At 45.7% G+C, this 17,554-nt stretch overlaps 4 protein-coding genes across 4 annotated transcripts; 1 reads left to right on the top strand and 3 right to left on the bottom strand.

Moving 5' to 3' along the window:
• Positions 1-214: 214 nt before the first annotated feature.
• LCP9604111_31 (uncharacterized protein) lies at positions 215-1,489 on the bottom strand (the record flags this gene model as incomplete). The annotated part of the gene is made up of 5 exons (XM_039068346.1): positions 215-519; positions 580-679; positions 745-917; positions 979-1,162; positions 1,226-1,489. 5 exons carry the CDS (start codon positions 1,487-1,489, stop codon positions 215-217), a joined length of 1,026 nt encoding a protein of 341 aa, XP_038932579.1.
• A 2,791-nt stretch (positions 1,490-4,280) lies between these two features.
• On the bottom strand, positions 4,281-8,270 carry LCP9604111_30 (uncharacterized protein; the record flags this gene model as incomplete). The annotated part of the gene is made up of 6 exons (XM_039068345.1): positions 4,281-5,422; positions 5,464-5,599; positions 5,667-5,686; positions 6,670-7,423; positions 7,474-7,561; positions 7,621-8,270. The coding sequence occupies 6 exons, from the start codon at positions 8,268-8,270 to the stop codon at positions 4,281-4,283; spliced, it is 2,790 nt and encodes a 929-aa protein (XP_038932578.1).
• A 3,134-nt stretch (positions 8,271-11,404) lies between these two features.
• On the bottom strand, positions 11,405-13,009 carry LCP9604111_29 (uncharacterized protein; the record flags this gene model as incomplete). Its single annotated transcript, XM_039068344.1, has 1 exon — positions 11,405-13,009. One exon carries the CDS (start codon positions 13,007-13,009, stop codon positions 11,405-11,407), a length of 1,605 nt encoding a protein of 534 aa, XP_038932577.1.
• Positions 13,010-14,733: 1,724 nt separating this feature from the next.
• Positions 14,734-17,309, top strand: LCP9604111_28 (zinc-dependent alcohol dehydrogenase; the record flags this gene model as incomplete). The annotated part of the gene is made up of 9 exons (XM_039068343.1): positions 14,734-14,788; positions 14,855-14,995; positions 15,077-15,159; positions 15,238-15,414; positions 15,490-15,559; positions 15,634-15,884; positions 15,977-16,208; positions 16,292-16,336; positions 17,299-17,309. The coding sequence occupies 9 exons, from the start codon at positions 14,734-14,736 to the stop codon at positions 17,307-17,309; spliced, it is 1,065 nt and encodes a 354-aa protein (XP_038932576.1).
• Positions 17,310-17,554: the final 245 nt, after the last annotated feature.

Raw genomic sequence — 17,554 nt, 5'->3', positions numbered from 1 at the left:
CGTGCTCGGTTTTACTCGGTGATCAAAAAGCGGCAAGAGGTGAGCGCTAAAACGGAAAGGGAAAGGTCTCGAGTGCCAGGCATTATCCGGTACATATGTATTGTTGTGGGCTATTTCCCATGCAGAGGTCATGCAGCATTCAGGATAAATATGTACTAGTATATACTGGCTGGTGCCCTCATTTCGAACACATAAGAAACTCTTCATCACACATCTATTCAAGCCCTTCGATGCCAGCTGCGAGACTCTCGTGGAATGGAGTCCAACCTGGCCGGCCGTAGAATGATTGGAGTAGAGACTCGGCTCTTTTGGCTGGAACGACATTTGCTTCGTCACGAGCTTCGTTCACGGGAGGCTTGGGGATCAATTTGTTGTCGGGGCGCAGTTTGCTAAGAGCTTCAACATGGTCTGTCCAGTTCTTAGATTCTGCGAAAGCAAAGAGCCGTTCGGACTTCACTTCGTGGCTGAGTAGTGCGATGACATGGAGACGAGCAGTGTCCTCAACATCGACATACCACTCTGTAGGGACCAAGTATTAGAGAATGTTCCAAAAGACTGGGAGAGAAAATGGGATCTTACGGGGAGGGAAAGTCTCGAAGGGGCTGCTATCTCCCTTGAGAAGCTTGCGCACATAGCCCATGGTCGAGCCACCAATCTCTGGGTGAAGGACCTTTCCGGTCTAAAGCATGAAAAGACATTTGGTCAGTAAAGTTCGTGGCTTTCTTTAGAATTGAAAATTCTCACATTGAAGTCGGGAAGCACAGTGTTGAAGTCGAAGTGGGGCTTGTTGTCTTTCATCCATTCCCATGCGGCCTTCTCAGATTCTGTCTTGGACGCAGAATACACAGCAAAGGGCTTGATATCCGCGGGGGTATCTGGATCCCATGCTGCCTTGACTGAATCGTCGTTGAATGTATCTAAAGGATGTTAGTTTGCGCCTCCTGCAATGCGTGAGACTTGAATGCGCGAAATACTTACTATCCTCTACAGTAAGACCCTTGGTGGTACCGGGCAAGGAGGTAAAGGCAGCTCGTGACGACGAAGTGAGAACCACCCTTTGGATGGTCTCAGTCCGAGATGCAGCTTCAAGAACCTTGAGCACAGAATCCTTCACCCAAGGAATGACGGCATTAGGGTCGGAGCTGAAAGTCAGATCAGATGCCTATTGAAAATGATTAGAAATTTGAAGTTATTGCCTTCTTAAATGGTTTTGTATAGAACTGACCATGTGGATGACACCTGAAACTCCCTTCATTGCCTTATCCAATTCTTGGGCATCACCGAGGTTGGTCATAACCAGGGTTTCGAAGCGTCCTTTGCCATATCGCTCATCGAAAAAGGCATTGAGCCAAGGCTTGGGAGCGCGAACTGTGCCCCGCACTCTGAAACCTTTCGCAAGCAACTGGTCGATAGTATGAGATGCTATGAAACCATTGGCACCTGTAACAAGCACCAAGCTGTCTGCGGGCAATAAGTATGACGTAATCATCTTGAATATTCAGGGATTAGGAAATTCGATTTCAAGGCAAAGAGGGAAAGAGGTCAATGAATCTGTTGAGGAGGAAATAATATATAACAGAGCCGATCATCGACTTTACCGAATACCCGGTTCTTTTCCGCACAAATACCGGGCCGGTCGATAATCCGAGATAATGCCATAACGTTCGTTCGATCCAAGCTGAGTCAGCCAGTCTGATCCAATCACAGTGCGCCGCCAATCTCTTCTCCACATCTTAAAAGCTCGGTCCACCTCTTAGAAGGTTTTATGGTTTCCAAGGTTACGATGTACAACTTGTATATTACGTCTACATACAAAGTTATATCAAAAGGCTCCTAATCTCGCTTGTTCCTAGATACACAGCTTCCGAGTCTACGGAAGCCTCTCGTGTTGCTATGGAATCATGATAGTTGACTGATTTCCATCCCGAAAAGAAGGTCTAGGGTCGCCAATCTCGGAGACCGACCTGATAGAGCCAGGATCTCCGAGAATGCCGAAATGTGGATGCAGGCGAAACACAGAGGTGGGGTTATTGGCATGTCAACCTTGGCACCTTATGCTAGAGAGCCTTTTAGGTTGACACTTTTGGTGCCACGTTGGTTTCAATGTCCTTAATAATTGGTCTAAGACGGGAGGTGCCAGTATCCTTTACATGGCGACCTCGACTTCATCTCGTTTTCATAACCAGTTCTTGATGTACAGAGTACTGAGAGTTGTGCTTTTGGCAATGACTCATTTCCAAAAGTCTAGACCGACTTTTTGACTCAGATGTTTGGTTCTTTGGTCGGTTTCTTTACAGAGTACGGAGTAGTGGGCCCTAATTCTCTGTGACCCTCCCCGGGATACGTAGACATAGCGTTCATGATTCGAAACCCTCTTTAGGAAGGTGTTGATGCCTAGATGCCTTATTTTGTGCCTTGATAATCAAATTGAGAGAGAGAGAGCTTGCCAATGACCTAGCGCTAATCCATCTATCATTCGGGAGTCCTCGATGACAGGGCACAAGCTGATTCTAGAAAGGCTCATTCTTGACTATCTCCAGGGTGGCTTCTACCATGTATAGGCTTCCCGTCACCGAGACCTATCCTCCCATATCATCTTCTTGGCATGATCAATGCCATTTCTGACACTATGTGTAGTTATTCGGTGTTTAATTGCGCAATGAGATCACATGACTTACAGAGGTTGAGAAATTGGCAGGAACGGATGATCCTTTCTCCGTAGGCATGGCTGCCCAACGAGAAACCCTACAACATAAACAACAAAACTCGAAAACTCTCATGACGGCTGTCGACTCTGTTGCTTTTTCAACCTCGGAACTCTAGTTTTGATTGATCTTGTAGTATGTATCACCATCGTGATACCGTAGTCAACAAGCCCTCCCTCAAACATATACACAAGTAAATGGGATAAGCTACGCCTTCAAATCTCAGATAAGAATTAGATACTACCATGTCGAACTTCAAAGGAAAACAAGATCTTACCAAAATAACAGAATTTTGACTCTCGTTCTCTACAACGGTTAGGGGTTCGTTATCGGGGGATAACGAGTTGGTGAGGGACAATGAGTTGGAGACAATGCGTTAATAGGGCAGTACGGAGTAAACAGTACTCTTATCCTTCACCTTGTGGTTCTATAACTTGATATCTTTCTCCCGGAGGAACCGCCAGACGAATATACCTAGACATCATGGCCTTTCTTTCTCTATAAGGGTATATTTCTACCCTAAGTCACTGTCAATGTTTGTAGCTAAGTGAACAGATTGATAGATACTACCAACCAAGACATAATACCTACGACGCCGCCCCGTATCGCAATCCTCATTGAATACAGAGGGATGTTAGAGTGTTACCCCACAGCTCAAAATTTCCTACTTTTTTATGCTAAGATAGATGATGGAATTTGCAAGACTGTGCGTATTGAAATATATGGGGTATTGGAAGGAGACAGATTGTCGTGCTTGCTGGACCGAAATATAAGCCGCCAGGCGAAGCACATGTTGCCGTCTGAGGAGTGGACTTTCTTGGAAGATCGATCTACGAGGAAGCGACAGCGGCTGTAAGCTAGTCATGAGACCCTTATCATTCGGGCCCGTTATGAAATATGGTTAGAGTCTGGCAATAGTTACCGGCCACGGCTTTAGGGCTTTGAAATACGATTTTCTTCGTATTAGGAAATAGTTATGTAAGGTGAGTAGAATCGCGGCAGAAAGATCGTTTTTTTTCTAGTGAACAGGGGACCTGCAACGGGGACAGCAAGGGCACCGACATTTAGGGAAGGGTATCAAGGCTTATTGATATATGTTGAGGGGCTACTATGTGTGGCGCGGAAGAAAGAGGGAGAGAGTTGTATTTCTACTAGGCGAAACGACCACGATCTAGTCCGAGGGGCTTGGTGCCTTCCGCACCTGTCAGAGTGGTCAGGTGACCACCACCTCGCAAAGAATATAGTGTTATAAACTTCTTCGAGCTTCGTTGGGGTTTCGGTCACCAATTTAGAGGAGCAGGATCACAACAGTGAAGATGAGGTGATTGATAAGTAGGAGATAAGTGAGAGACAAAGTGATGAGTTCCAAACCCTTCCGTTCTCAACGGGGTACCGAGCAAGGGTAGATCTCTGCGGGTAAGTTGTATTCCTTCCCTAAGGGCAAATTATGAACTGGAAAATTAAAAAAATGCAAGCCTCCACTAAGCAAATTCCGCAGCAAACAGTAAGAATATCCCAGGCTCCATCGATCACTTTTCGAATAGAGAAAGCAAATAACTGAAAGAAAGGACGGGGCTAGACCACACTGTATCCTCCGTCGATCAGATGATCTGCAGCAACACTCAGGCAATAATCTTTGTATAAACCTTCAACCGGGGCATAACGGAAAAAGCCGAGAACTCTATGGTCATCGTTCCAAATGGCAGAACTACAAACACTGTCAACCATATCAGCAGCCGAATCTTGTCCCATGTAGCTCCATTGTGTCGTAACCCATATCTGCTGGGGCTCTTGGGGGTCGTCGGATGGAACCCGCATGGTGTTTCTAGACATTCGCTCGCCTTCAGCAAGACCGGAGAAGGGACTATCAAAATATACCAGATCATGCTGCTGAGTCTCTGCAATCCGAATGAAATCTCGGAGTCGGAATGAAGTTGCTGGCGTTAGGGTGTTCTCAAATGGTTCATTTACAAACTCCACCCCATCTTCGAGATTAACTAAGGCAACGTCCGTATGCGTGAGTTCCATAATAAGTCTGCCGATTGTTCTGCCACCGGCATGAGGATGGTAAACGGTTGCATCGGCAGGGAACCCGTGCGCAGCAACAGTCATGAATTTCTGGCCCAGATTATTTTTGACTAGGACACCGGAGGACGAACGCATTGACTCTCCTTTGAGATTTATACCGGAGCTGACCATCACCCCTGGTCTCAGTATATCGTACTGGGAGCCGTCAGATCGCGATGGAGAGGCGGTTTGAAGTCGTTGAGCAGGCAGCGTGCGGGGGCGATCCATGTGATGCTCTGAAAGGTACAAGAAGGTGCAACGGGCAACAGAACGGGGAACAGACCGCAAGATTTTATCCATAGCATTTTCATCGTGGTCAATTCGATCTTCGAGAACAATGACGACGATATGGCCCCACACCTGAATCTCAGTGATTGGGATTCGAGCTTGTTCAAAGAACTGGCGTACTAGATCGGATATGAGGTTCAGTGAGTCATTCTTATTTCGAAGATCAAGGTCCTGTGAGATTTGGATATTCGAACGAGTTCGATAGCGGAAGGGAATGGCTGGGCCCTTATCGTTCGGATTGTCCGTCAGATAACACGGAACACCTGCAATTCGCTTTGGCCAGGGCTTCGGTGGCAGTACTTCGACGCGAAAGATCAGAATCCTGTCATCAAACTCAACCGCCTGTGTAGTTGGAAAAAGATCTATCAGAAGCTTGAGGATATGAGATTCGGAAAACATCCACGAAGATTGGCGCAGGTCGAAACGAAAAATGATTTCACGCGAGGAAGGTAAACACGGTTCTGCTGCAGGATCGGGATGACTATGTAGTGAGGGATGCCGGTGAAGATTGGTTGAAGAGGATGGGGGAGGTTTGAAATCTATATGAAATTAGCTTTGCATGCCTGAAATAGTCGGTATCACTTAACAATGACTTGAAAATCATACCCGGGCGGAGCTACCAGGGGCTGTAGATGGGAATTTTGGGGAGAGAACAACACAACGTTTTTGGGCAGGATGGACTCGGGAGACGGGGTCGTCCTCCGTTTACGAGGCGAGGAATCTATCGGACTCGTTTTTGGCGAGATGAGAAGTAGCTCGTGTGTAGGAAGTCCTGATGCCATAATGTGAAGCGACAATGAAAGTGATGGAAGAAAGGAGATGATGGTGATGATGGTGATGGGTGGAAGAGAAGAGATGGAAGTAGGAAGGAAGGAAAGAAGCAAGTAGGGAAGTGCCCAGGATACTTATAGTTAAATACTAGTCATCAGAAGTATAAAGTACCCATAGTTCATACAGGGCTAAAGAGAGAGCTTGCCAACCACCTCCACAAATTGAAATGCATGAATTTTTATGGTGCTGAAAGCTTTATTTAATAAAAATACCATTCATTCCTGTATATATGTTATAACGAGCGGTGCTAATTAAAAAGTTTATGCATCAAAATACTTCCTAAAAGCCGATTCGAACCCTGAACGCTTCTGCGTAGACTAATGGAAATCTCGCCAGCTGGTGCGATCGAATATTCATTCCAGGTGTTACATGCCAGTTCTTTCCAGAAGAAAAGAGTATAGTCAATTCTGAATTCTAAGTACAGAGAAGGAAAAGAAAAAGAAAACAATCTACGATCTCCTCGACTGGGTTTTGTGCTCTCCCTCGCCACAAACCATGCAAGCCCCGACCTCGCTTACGGTTCAGGAAGGAACGATTCGATTGGCAAGTGCGAGGTCATTATGCAAAGATATGGCTGGAGGCTTAAGACATTATTTCATACAGGGAAATATAAACTATAAGAAGAGTATGACCCAAAAATGTTCATATAGAGTACTATTGTTGATAGTCCTCAGATGGTCATCTCATCTCCATTATACTCCCCTTCAGTCTCCAGAGCAATCAGCATTTCCAAACCCTTCTCCACAGATTATCAGTCAGCCTTTGGTTGAATTCCCACCTAAAAAAGGCCTCCTATTTGAGCCTGCAGTTGATTGCCTCCTGGGGCGGGGCCTCCTGGTAATAGCAGAGGTTGCTACTTGAGTAGCTTCATTCTGCGCTGCCAAGTATAATTCCTGGGAATCACGGAGTTGAATGACCTTGGTCAATGGATCATGGTCGCCGTCTTCTACCAAGGAGATGCACGGGAAGACATTGAGAAGATAAAAGCCATGAATGTCTTGTGCCACCGGTTTTGTATTTTCACCAGCGAGAGGAAAGCGATCCCATTCATTGTCGTCGAGATCAGACGGTTCGAAATCTATCTCGAATTTCTGTTGCGATCGCTGAATTGGAAGCCAAAATTCGGCCGCGTCCTGAACTATGGATTTGGTTTTTGTACGAAACAATTCGTGTTGCGCTTCAGGGAATAGGCCTTCCACAAACGAAGACATTGTCTGGACCACGGCTTGAATCTCAGCTTTCAGGGCCACGTATTCAGCGTGCGGGTCAATAGAGAGAAGTATGCGACGGCAAAAAGCTTCTTTCTCGCCATTATTCTCTGCTAGATGACTGAGAGCCTCATGAAGACTGTTTCTCCCTGAGAGAAAATAGCTCGGTTTGAATATACGTCGATCGATCTCTCTGAATAGAACAGCCAGGATCAACGCAGATCGTACAGCTTTAGCAGCCAAAGAATTTGAAGGTATAAGAGGAAAGCTTGGTGGTAGGAGTATCCTGTCCGCCTTCCTAAGTTTCTCCCAGATAGACTTCTCCTTTTGATCCTATCAGTAACGAGCGTGAGAAAAGATGGCCGAGGACGAACCTTCAAAGTATCTTCTGGAACATCCTGCTCTAGCAATGGGAATAACCCGCTTTTAGCAGAAGTCCACAGGCTTGTAAATTTCGTGACTCTGTCAATGATACAGGAACGGTTAATACAAATAGTTGTGTCATTCATCGCACGACTTACACGAAATCCTCAAGAATAGCCGAAGGCTGGATAGGAAACTCTTCCAGCCTCTGGATATGAGCCTTCACTGCCTGCAGCTCTGTATCCATCGAGGTATTAGCACCTTCCAGGTCTTTGGTCTTTTTCTCTTCCGCTGATAGCATTGATTTCAATTTCGATCCAGCAGTCCTCATTTGGTCTATCGTCCTATCCTTCTCTTTCAAACTTTCTCGCAGTACATTGATTTCGTCGGCAGATTTTGTGCCTTTAGTGAGCTCCTGCGAGAGATTCAATTCCAACTTTGCTATTTTCTGCTTAGAGGCCCCGAGATCCTTAGAAAACGCGGCAATATTCTTTTCCTTTGCGTCGATAGTAGCGCGAAGAGACTCGATTTGCGTCGCGGAGTCTCTCTGTTTTGCCTTTTCGTTCTCGTTGGCAATAAACATATCCGCGATCGTGGTTCTTTTTGTTTCGTTGATCTCGAGAATTTCCTTTCGAAGTTTTTTCAGCTCTTCTTCTTGAAAATGGTTCCGCTCACGCTGTTGGGTGATCTCGCCAAGCACGGCGGATGCAAACTGAGCTTCAGAGCTTGACGCCAGTATACCCATATATTTGACAAAACCTCTTAGGCTGCCACTATTGACCAAAGGTGAGGAATCGATCGAAGACATAATAAAAGATGGCTTTGAGATACTGGCTTGAGGGTGCCTGGAAGGTTCCAAAAACCGATCGGCCTCCAATTTGTGTCAGAGAAGACAGGGCTTATATATTCGTGAGTATCACCCAAAGGCGTTCGCTTTGCGTACTTTAGCCTCGAAGCCAATAAGATAGGTCTCATGGTGAGGGGAAGAAACAATGATGCGATTCATGTATGCAAGTGCAGGGAAGTTCGCGACGTGTTCTCGATTGTGTGGCCTTTGTGTAGGCGACTCGTGACGTGCATTGGCACACTGGTAGCTCAGGGAAAGATAGATATGGATTATTCTATGGACAGCAGCGGGGTAAAGTAGCTACTCTATAGTGACGTGCACCCATAGTGCACCCACGCGAGGGTAACATGCATATGTCGAATAACTAAACTAACACGTGTCATTCAGTGTATGGTCGCATCACTAGGGCTCGGGCCGAAGTACCAGTCTCGGCGTTTCTCTCTGGCTCTGTATTTTTTTATTGACGAGATTAGCGAAGATATTTCCACAATTCAGGATGGATTATCGGATAAGGTACGTCAAGGGCTAACATCTAGAAGGCCATTGCGGGTCCCACTTCTTCAGCGGCAAATCGGCCAAATTAGCTATACGGCCGTCAGCTTCTGAGCCTCGATCTAAGCCCCCCCCTCCCTTTCCTCTCACAAGGGGTTTTGGTGTAATTTATAGGTTGGCAAGGAAATTTATCTTGCTGTGTCACTTGATGTGTCAGCTTTGATCGCTTTTGATCTAGCCTTTAATTCCACATTGAACGAAAAATAGCCCTTTCTAAAGACGGAACTTTTTCTAATAGCTTTAAGAAATCGGTACATTGTATCATAACTGCCATATTCCTGTTACCCTCAGGTGGGCGTACCGCCTACGTGACCTATGTAGCTACTATAACCCGGCTGCTGTACGTAGAATAATACAACATATTGAAGAGGGGACCCTGCCACGGGAGCCCTGCCTGCGAAACGGGTGTGAGAGCAGAGTTTTCACTAGGAGTAGTAGGATGCTAGACAGGATAACACCATGGGGTGACTACTGAGACGAAACGTGGAAAGGTGTCTGCGTTGCTATTTATGCCCCGGGAGTGCTTTTATAGTTAACTAACTATCCATGGATCACATGGCCACTTCGGCATCCTATCATGGAACCTTGGAAACCCCTAGTTACTTGGAACACGATTGCAGTACCCAAGTCAACCTGACTTGGTGAATTTCAAGTCCAATCTCAATATGACACATAACTCACTGAGCACCGATGTTCTCATTGTCGGCGCTGGTCCTGCAGGATATGTTCGTCGTTCATGAAACAAAACCCCACTGACTATCCACCTTAGGCTCATGGCCGGTACATGGATGGCACAAACGGGAATAAAGGCAATGATCATTGATAAAATTGCCATGCAGAACTCAGCGTGGGCATGCGGACAGTATCGAAAGTGGAACTCACATCCAGTCGATTTGACTATATGCGAGGGGTGAGAGTATCCTGTTCGAGTGACTGTTGAAATGAGAACATCTGAAAGGGAAGTACGTCAAATTGAACTACCCCTATAGCAAGATTGAGCTAGCTGGAAAAATTGGCTGTTGGTACCAGACTGCCCAATTCTCACGTCTTGTTTCAATGTGATTCCAGACCTTGGTCTCTACAAAGGGTTCTTCGCAGCACTGGAGGGTGGCACCTTTTGATTTTTGGTGGCTACATCTCGATTAACACAAAAATGATACGCGTCAAACGACTAGCATCTGAGCTTTCTCGAGATGAGCCTTTAGTCAACAGAATCAATCAATAAGATCATGATTGTGTCGACAAAATCTCAACGTACCTGGTTTACTGTGTACCTTAGAAAAGCGTCGACTTAATGGAATTGCCAAACCTATTCAAACCATTCGATGAAAATTTGGGTTATGACTACTGGCGCGTGTTCGCTGACGAACTGTACTCCGGAAAGCAAGGTAGGGCATATCAACAATACGGAATTGGGGCGGAGGGCCACTTTATTCGCGAATTTCTTTATAGAGGATGAGGGGATCGTTTTGAATTATTTGAATAACCAAAGCACAATCATTTTCAGATAGACTAGAGGGGCAGCCGATCCGAATTTAGTTCTTATCTTGAGCAAAGAGGTTCTTAGTCGATAGTATACTGAAATGTGGATTTAGCTAAGTACTAAGCAATCTTAAAAGACCTAGCTGGACCTGACCGAAAACCTGACCCCGGAGATAGGTGAGACGCTCCGAGGTCTCTGGGCCGTGGCCGTTGTACACTAAACGGCAGACGGGACGACAGCTGCACCACTTAGCGAGAGGGTGTGGTTTGCCCTGGCCTTGGTGGTGGGAGTGGACCCAAGCGACGCTACGGTCTGGCCGTTACCAACCATTGAAACCTTGCCAGAGGTCTCACCTGGCTATGAGTCAGAGGGGATCAGCGTAGGAAAAAATACGGTTCCAAAATGTAATTATTCGCAAAAAAAAAACGTGGGTGTGGTCGGAGACTTTTGTGGTCCGAGGTCCGACTGCTGAAGTATTTCACATCCTTATACATACCCCCATACCAGCTACCAATGATTTTGAGGATGCAAGTTTTGTGGGAGACCAACCATTATATCGAGCTAATATTACCTCCCTGCGACGGCAAGGCCTCTGGTACTGGACCAATGAAGGCTGTTTTAGACAAGGATATATGGAATAGTAGATGTCGTACTAATTCGTCCACACCATACTTGCCTTTAAATATGCAGGTTTCTACTCCAACGGCATATTAAAATGTTGCGCAACGTATTTTACATATGCGCGAGACTAATCTGAGCTGCATTTCATTGCCAATTCCGGCCCCATACAAAGGCTTCGTATGTGAGCCGAGTGTGCTCCGTCGATGATTCTAGATTCTATCTCGGTCTTAGCTCCCTTCCGGCCAAATCTCCGACGTAGTATTTTACTTCGTGCCGTTCGGCTCGGCTCGTCTGTGCAGCAAATCTGCTTTACATAGTCCGATGAATAAGGCAAAGATCAGCCTAAATGTCTCCGATATACGACATCAAATAAAATTATGCTATTCATTGCTTTGAAAAGAAATCGCGCAGCAAGAACTATCGCAAAATGATCTTCAACCTATTTCCTACTAGTGTCAATCTGGCTGGCATTGATGATCATCTCATCCAATGCCTTGCCGGGAGTAACCCATGGAAGCACGGGGACCTTTTCCTCCACCTTCACCTCCAGCAAGGCTGGCCCCTCCGAGCGAATAAGCCACTCAAGTTTATCTGTGATGTCAGACACAGCATCCAATCGCTGAGCTTTGATGCCCATTCCATCAGCCACCTTCACAAAGTCTGGATTTCGTTGATGTGCGTGGGAGTATCGCTTGTCATAATCAAGAGCCTGCCACTGTGTGACCATAGCTTGCTCATTATTGTTGAGTACCAAGATTTTGATGTTAATCCCAAACTCCGCGGCCACGGCCATCTCCTGCATCGACATGCTCAGCGATGCATCCCCATCAATATCAATGACCATTGCGTCAGGCCGTGCGACTTGGGCGCCAATGGCTGCAGGAAGCCCGAAGCCCATGGTTCCTGCACCTCCAGAAGTGATCAGCGAGCGATTCGCAGTCCATCGGAAAAACTGAGCCGCCCACATCTGATGGGACCCAACACCAGTGGTAATTATGGTTTGTTTGCTCAATTTTTCAGTAAGATCGCTTAGAAGCCTAATAACACACTCAGGAGATATTTGTGTCATTTGCTTCGGAGGCGTCGGCTTGATCGGGAATGTCTTCTTCCATTTAGAAATCTGGCCCATCCACTCCGGTCTGCTCTCCACCTTCTGGACATGATGAAGTAACTCAGTGAGACCGGCGGTAACATCTCCTTGGACGAATTCATTGCATTGAATGATTTTGTTGATATGAGGGGGGTGGATTTCGAAGTGTATGATGCCGCCTCGTTGGTCTTTACCGGCCGCTCTTGCAACAGGAGCAAAACGATCGGGGTCGCCGATGGCACGATCATCAAAGCGTGCGCCCAAAGCGATCACCAAATCAGCTGCTTGGATCGCCTTATTTGCATATGCAGTACCATGCATTCCTAGCATCTGAAGTGACTTTGGATCGTTCTCATCAAAACATCCAATACCAAGAAGACTAGTGGCAACTGGAATGCAGGCAGTTTCAGCTAATTGTGCCAACACTTTCGGGCCCTCGGCACACGAAAGCACTCCATTACCTGCGTAAAGAACAGGTCTCTCGGCTTTGTTGATAAGATCTGCGCTTCTTTTGATGCTCGCCGATCGGTTGGCTTTGAGAGCATCAAATCGTAAAACGGGGTTATTCAATTTAGGGAGACATTGGGATGAAGCCACTCTAGCGGGGGTTTCAAGAACCGCACTGGTCACGTCTTTGGGTAGTGCCACTAGAACAGGGCCCGGTCGTCCACTCATGGCAATTCTAAAAGCATCATTGATCTGGGTGGCAAGATCCCGAATGTCTCGTACCACCGTATTCCATTTCGTGCAAGGGCCCGTAATGCCAATCACATCTGCTTCTTGAAAGGCATCCGTGCCCATGGCATAGGTTGGGACTTCGCCGGTGAGAACAACCAGTGGAGTGCCATCTTTTAGCGCGTCTTGTAAAGGCGTGATGAGGTTCGTCGCACCCGGCCCCGAAGTGGTCAGAACAACTCCTGGCTTCCTGGATGTGCGGGCATATCCTTGCGCCATATGGCCTGCCCCTTGCTCGTGTCGCGGAAGAATAAATCGAAAATGAGGACAGCTGTGCAGAGCATCAAAGACTGGCAGAATAGCCCCGCCGGGATACCCAACTGCTCATTGTTCATATAGTCAGCTCCTATATCATCGAGATGTGCATAGAAAATAGGAAGCAAATTCCTTCTCCCTTGCGTAGGATCAACTTACAGATAGAATCAACTTCTTGCCTTCGAAGCATCTCACACACAATCTGGCCACCAGTCATACTCATCAGAGATCGATCGAGGGTATACTTCAGTTGTCCACCTGACTTGGTAGATATCGAAGACCCCGAAAGACGAACTGGCACCACTCGATGTTTCATTTCAAGAACCTTGGTCGTTTTCGATGGTAAGTTGGCTATGTGTACGGTTTTTGAGATCCCAGTATGAAGCCCCGAGGATTGAACTGGCGATTTGAGTGATTCATGCAAAGTCTTCTTTGTAATAGTTGTACAATGTACGTGTTTGTACTTGACGGAGCTCTCATCACGTAGAAGCTTGAGTGACCGAGGAAACATTCTGGGCAAAGGTGCTGATACCGCCTTCAAGTCTGGATGCAAAACGTAAAGTCTATACGGCGAGGGGGGATGATGGGGTTCACTTTCCAAACATATGAGGGAATATTCTAGGCTACTTTTATAATGGTGTACGGTCAAGCCTCATTGGTGTATGTTACGCTTGTGAATATGGAGTTACTTTCAATAGACATGACTCATCTAATAGCTATCCACGATTGATGATTGACTTGCATCTTGATTTGATCGGCAGACAAAACGTGAAGCCGTGATAATGATCTGTGCGACGAAAGCCATTACACCACCTGATATCATTATGCAGGAGATGGTCCGCCTCCAGAAACTCGAGACTCGACACGTGCATTCGTGTGGTACCGAAAGTAGGCACGCACGTTAGTTTGGTGGCAAGGTGAGATGTGTAAATGATATCATTGTGTGGTTCAATTCTCTTGTCTATGCTGTTGTTGGACGATTGCAGGAGATGGTCAGCCTCCAGAAACTCGGAACTAGACATGTGCATTCGTGTGGTACCGAAAGTAGGCACGCACGTTGGTGTGATAGAGAGGTAAGATGTGCAAACCCATAGAGATAGCAGAACGGCCAACTAATATATTACTTTGTAACATCAAACGGTTTCAAGAAGACCATTAAGGGTAGAGTATGATCCTTTTGGCTGACTTTGTACTGCGGAAATTCTATTGTAAGATGCCCAGGTGCATCTTTGGGATCTCAGAGATAGCATCTAGCTTGATGATAACGAATCATTCAATGAGGTGTTTTTGAAGACTTCTATCTTGCACATGTATACAGTTGAATCATAAATGCCGCAAATGAGTAAGTTGTATTACAAATAAAGGAACTGAAACGGTGTCGATCAAGACAATCACTTCCAGTCTTGGTATATAATGCAGAATAATCAAGGAGGAGGGTAGGACGAGGGGTGGTAAGACCGGAGTACTCAATTCGATCCAATAGTGATAGCACGACCTTGCATCCCAGGATTCATGGTCATACTTATTGCTCAACTTATAAGAAGGCCCTTCTCAAGCCAATTTTATTTTAATGACAACATTCCATTTCCTTATACCATCAGTTCCACTCAAAAATTGGTGCGATTCTCAATATTCGTTTCTCTAGCCGTTCGACAGATACAGTATAATTCGAGTTGAAAGCAGGAAGAATGACTGACATTCCAAAGAGGCAATGGGCTCAGGTCTTTGAGACCAGTGGTTCAGGTAATAAATTTACTCCTTTTCAAAGCCCCATTCTTCCAACTTACGTTCGTTGTTTAATATTTATAGCATTGCACTTTACCCAAGTACCTGTTCCCGTGCCCGGCGCTACCGAGGTGCTCGTCAATATCAAATACTCGGGAGTGTGTCACTCGGATTTGCAAGCGTGGAAAGGGGGCTGGCCACTTGATCCGAAGAAAGGTCTTATCGGTAAGCACCTGATCTCTCAATGCCCTTGATCAGCGTTATCCAGTTTTTAAGTGTCAAAAGGGCCATACTGACATTCTAAAGGAGGTCATGAGGGCGTGGGGATTGTTGTTAAGACAGGAGAGGGAGTTGAAGATTTAGCTGTGGGTGACCACGTTGGAATACAGGTGAGAGAAGAATGCTTGTCCCTGTTGCTTATTTTTCCACTCTTTCAAGTATACTAAATGAGCCCACTTGACATAAAGTGGATCAACAGTATCTGTGGTTCTTGTGTATCCTGTGATTCCAATGATCAGAGGTCGTGTGCAAGTGCTCAGTTTTCTGGGTACACCAGAGACGGCACCTTTCAGCAATACGTCGTCTGTAAGGAACTCTGTGCCGTTCGAATTCCTCCAGAAGCGCCTTTAGACAAGATTGCTCCCGTAAGTGGTCTAGTTTCTTTTACCTCATTATCCAGCTCAAACAAATATGGCGTGTTTCTAATCGCCTGAATATAGATTCTTTGCGCTGGGGTAACTGTCTATCGCGCTCTTCAAGAGACCGGCGCCCAGGCGGGTGATATAGTTGGTATGATTTCGTATATTTCGTCGTGATTTTATTCGTTATAACTATCCACGTTCACTGCTGATGGGCTATATTAGCCATTGCTGGTGCTGGTGGGGGGCTCGGGACCCTAGCTTGTCAATATGCGAAGGCGATGGGTTTTCGAGTACTTGCAATATCAAGTGGAGCTGAGAAGAGAACGCATTGTGAGAAATTGGGCGTGGACTATTTTGCGGACTATAAAAGCTCCAAGGATCTCACCCGTGATATTCAGAGGCTTACCAACGGAGGGCCTCATGCTGTGGTAGTGGTATCATCAGATGATCGTCCCATCTCCCAGGCTGTTGAGGTGAGATGATACATTAACTCCCCTCTTTTTCCTAACAGCATCCACGCAATAAGTCGTCCGGAAAAGTGATTTAGCTAAACTGAATTTTGCAGTACATCAGATCTCGGGGAACAATTGTGTTAGTTGGCTTGCCGCCAGGGGCAGTCATAAAAGCCGACCTCTTCTCGGTCGTCATCCGCATGATCACTATCAAGGGATCTTATGTTGGCACCAGAGAGGATACCGAGGAGGCACTGGAATTCTTCCTTCGTAAAAACCTCGCCATGCAATGCCAGATCATGGAACTTGAGCAATTACCCCAAGTCTATGATATGATGGAGAAAGGTAAGTGAGGCCTTACTCTCATCTTAATTGACTAAATTCTTTACGCGCTCCAGGCTGACCATGGAACGTAAACTTCTCTTCAGCAAGTATCAAAGGTCGAATAGTTTTGAGGATGCCTGAAAGTGCGGGTATGTGTCACAGCTTAGTCATAGTTAGCTAGTTAGCACCCCCAACAAGGGGTTCATAATATCATCATCTTCCCCACCAAGCTTACTTGCCACATTTATGGTAGCACGTCCTGGTTTCATCCAGAGTTTTTTTTCTTCCGAGAGGATCTCTCTCGGGTTTATTTTAACAAGTTCAACTACCTCAGGGGTTCCCCTATATACCAAGGTCAGAGGTCACCAAGCCTAGCACAATCGGCAGTCGACCACGCTGTCGATCACAGTGCCAAGCCGCTACGGTAAGGCTGTCGATCACAGTACCGAGCCACTACTATAATAATCTATAGATAAGCGTACTTGTCAGGCTACCTAGCTTACAATCCAGTTCGATAATTATCGCTAGGAGGCACATCCCTAGTTAGGTGATTTCGACGTAGATACACTTTCCCGCATTATTATTATCCTAACCCCTTTACCTACCGGGCCCGCTAATCCCTTAATCTCGCTATCTACTTCTATTATCCTTCTATCTTTAGAGGATCTATTTCTACCTTCCTAGCCTATTGATAGGTCTATACTTAATAAGGCTATTAAGGATTTCCTCTATCTAATATCTTACCTTACTATTCTAAGTCCTATAACCCCTCTATTGAGCGAGCCTACGTATCTACTTAGGAGACCCCGACCTAAGCGAACTATAAGTAAGCCTCCTAGTTTACCGGCTTCTATACCTTAATCTTCGATATCTATATTAGACTAACTGACTGCCTAACCTACTACTATAATATACCTTTCTATACCCTAGTCTTTAATACCTATTTCGGACTAACCGACTGCCTAAGCTACTACTATTATATACTATATATATAGGCCTACTACTATATAATAGTAGCCTTGTTTTAGTCCCTAGCTAGATAGTTATAATAGTAAGTTTTTCTAAACTAAGGATAAAAATTCTATACTATAGGCTAAGGATAGTTATATAGACCTTCTATAGGATAACTAAGCGGAAGTCTAGTCTTTAGAAGACTAATAAGCCGAAGTTAATTAAGCGGAAGTCTAGTCTTAATAAGCCGAAGTCGATTAAGCGGAAGTCTAGTCTCTAGAAGACTAATAAGTAGAAGATAACTAGGTAGAAGTCTAGTCTCTAGGAACTAAATAAGCCGAAGATAACTAAGTAGACCTCTACTCTTATAAGGCTAGTATTAAATACCTAATCCTAGAATAACCCCTAGTATAGTT

This window comes from Penicillium roqueforti, assembly GCF_015533775.1.
Source record: "Penicillium roqueforti strain LCP96 04111 chromosome Unknown scaffold_01, whole genome shotgun sequence".
Taxonomy (NCBI): Eukaryota; Fungi; Ascomycota; class Eurotiomycetes; order Eurotiales; family Aspergillaceae; genus Penicillium; species Penicillium roqueforti.
This window is presented reverse-complemented; position numbering and strand designations above follow the sequence as displayed.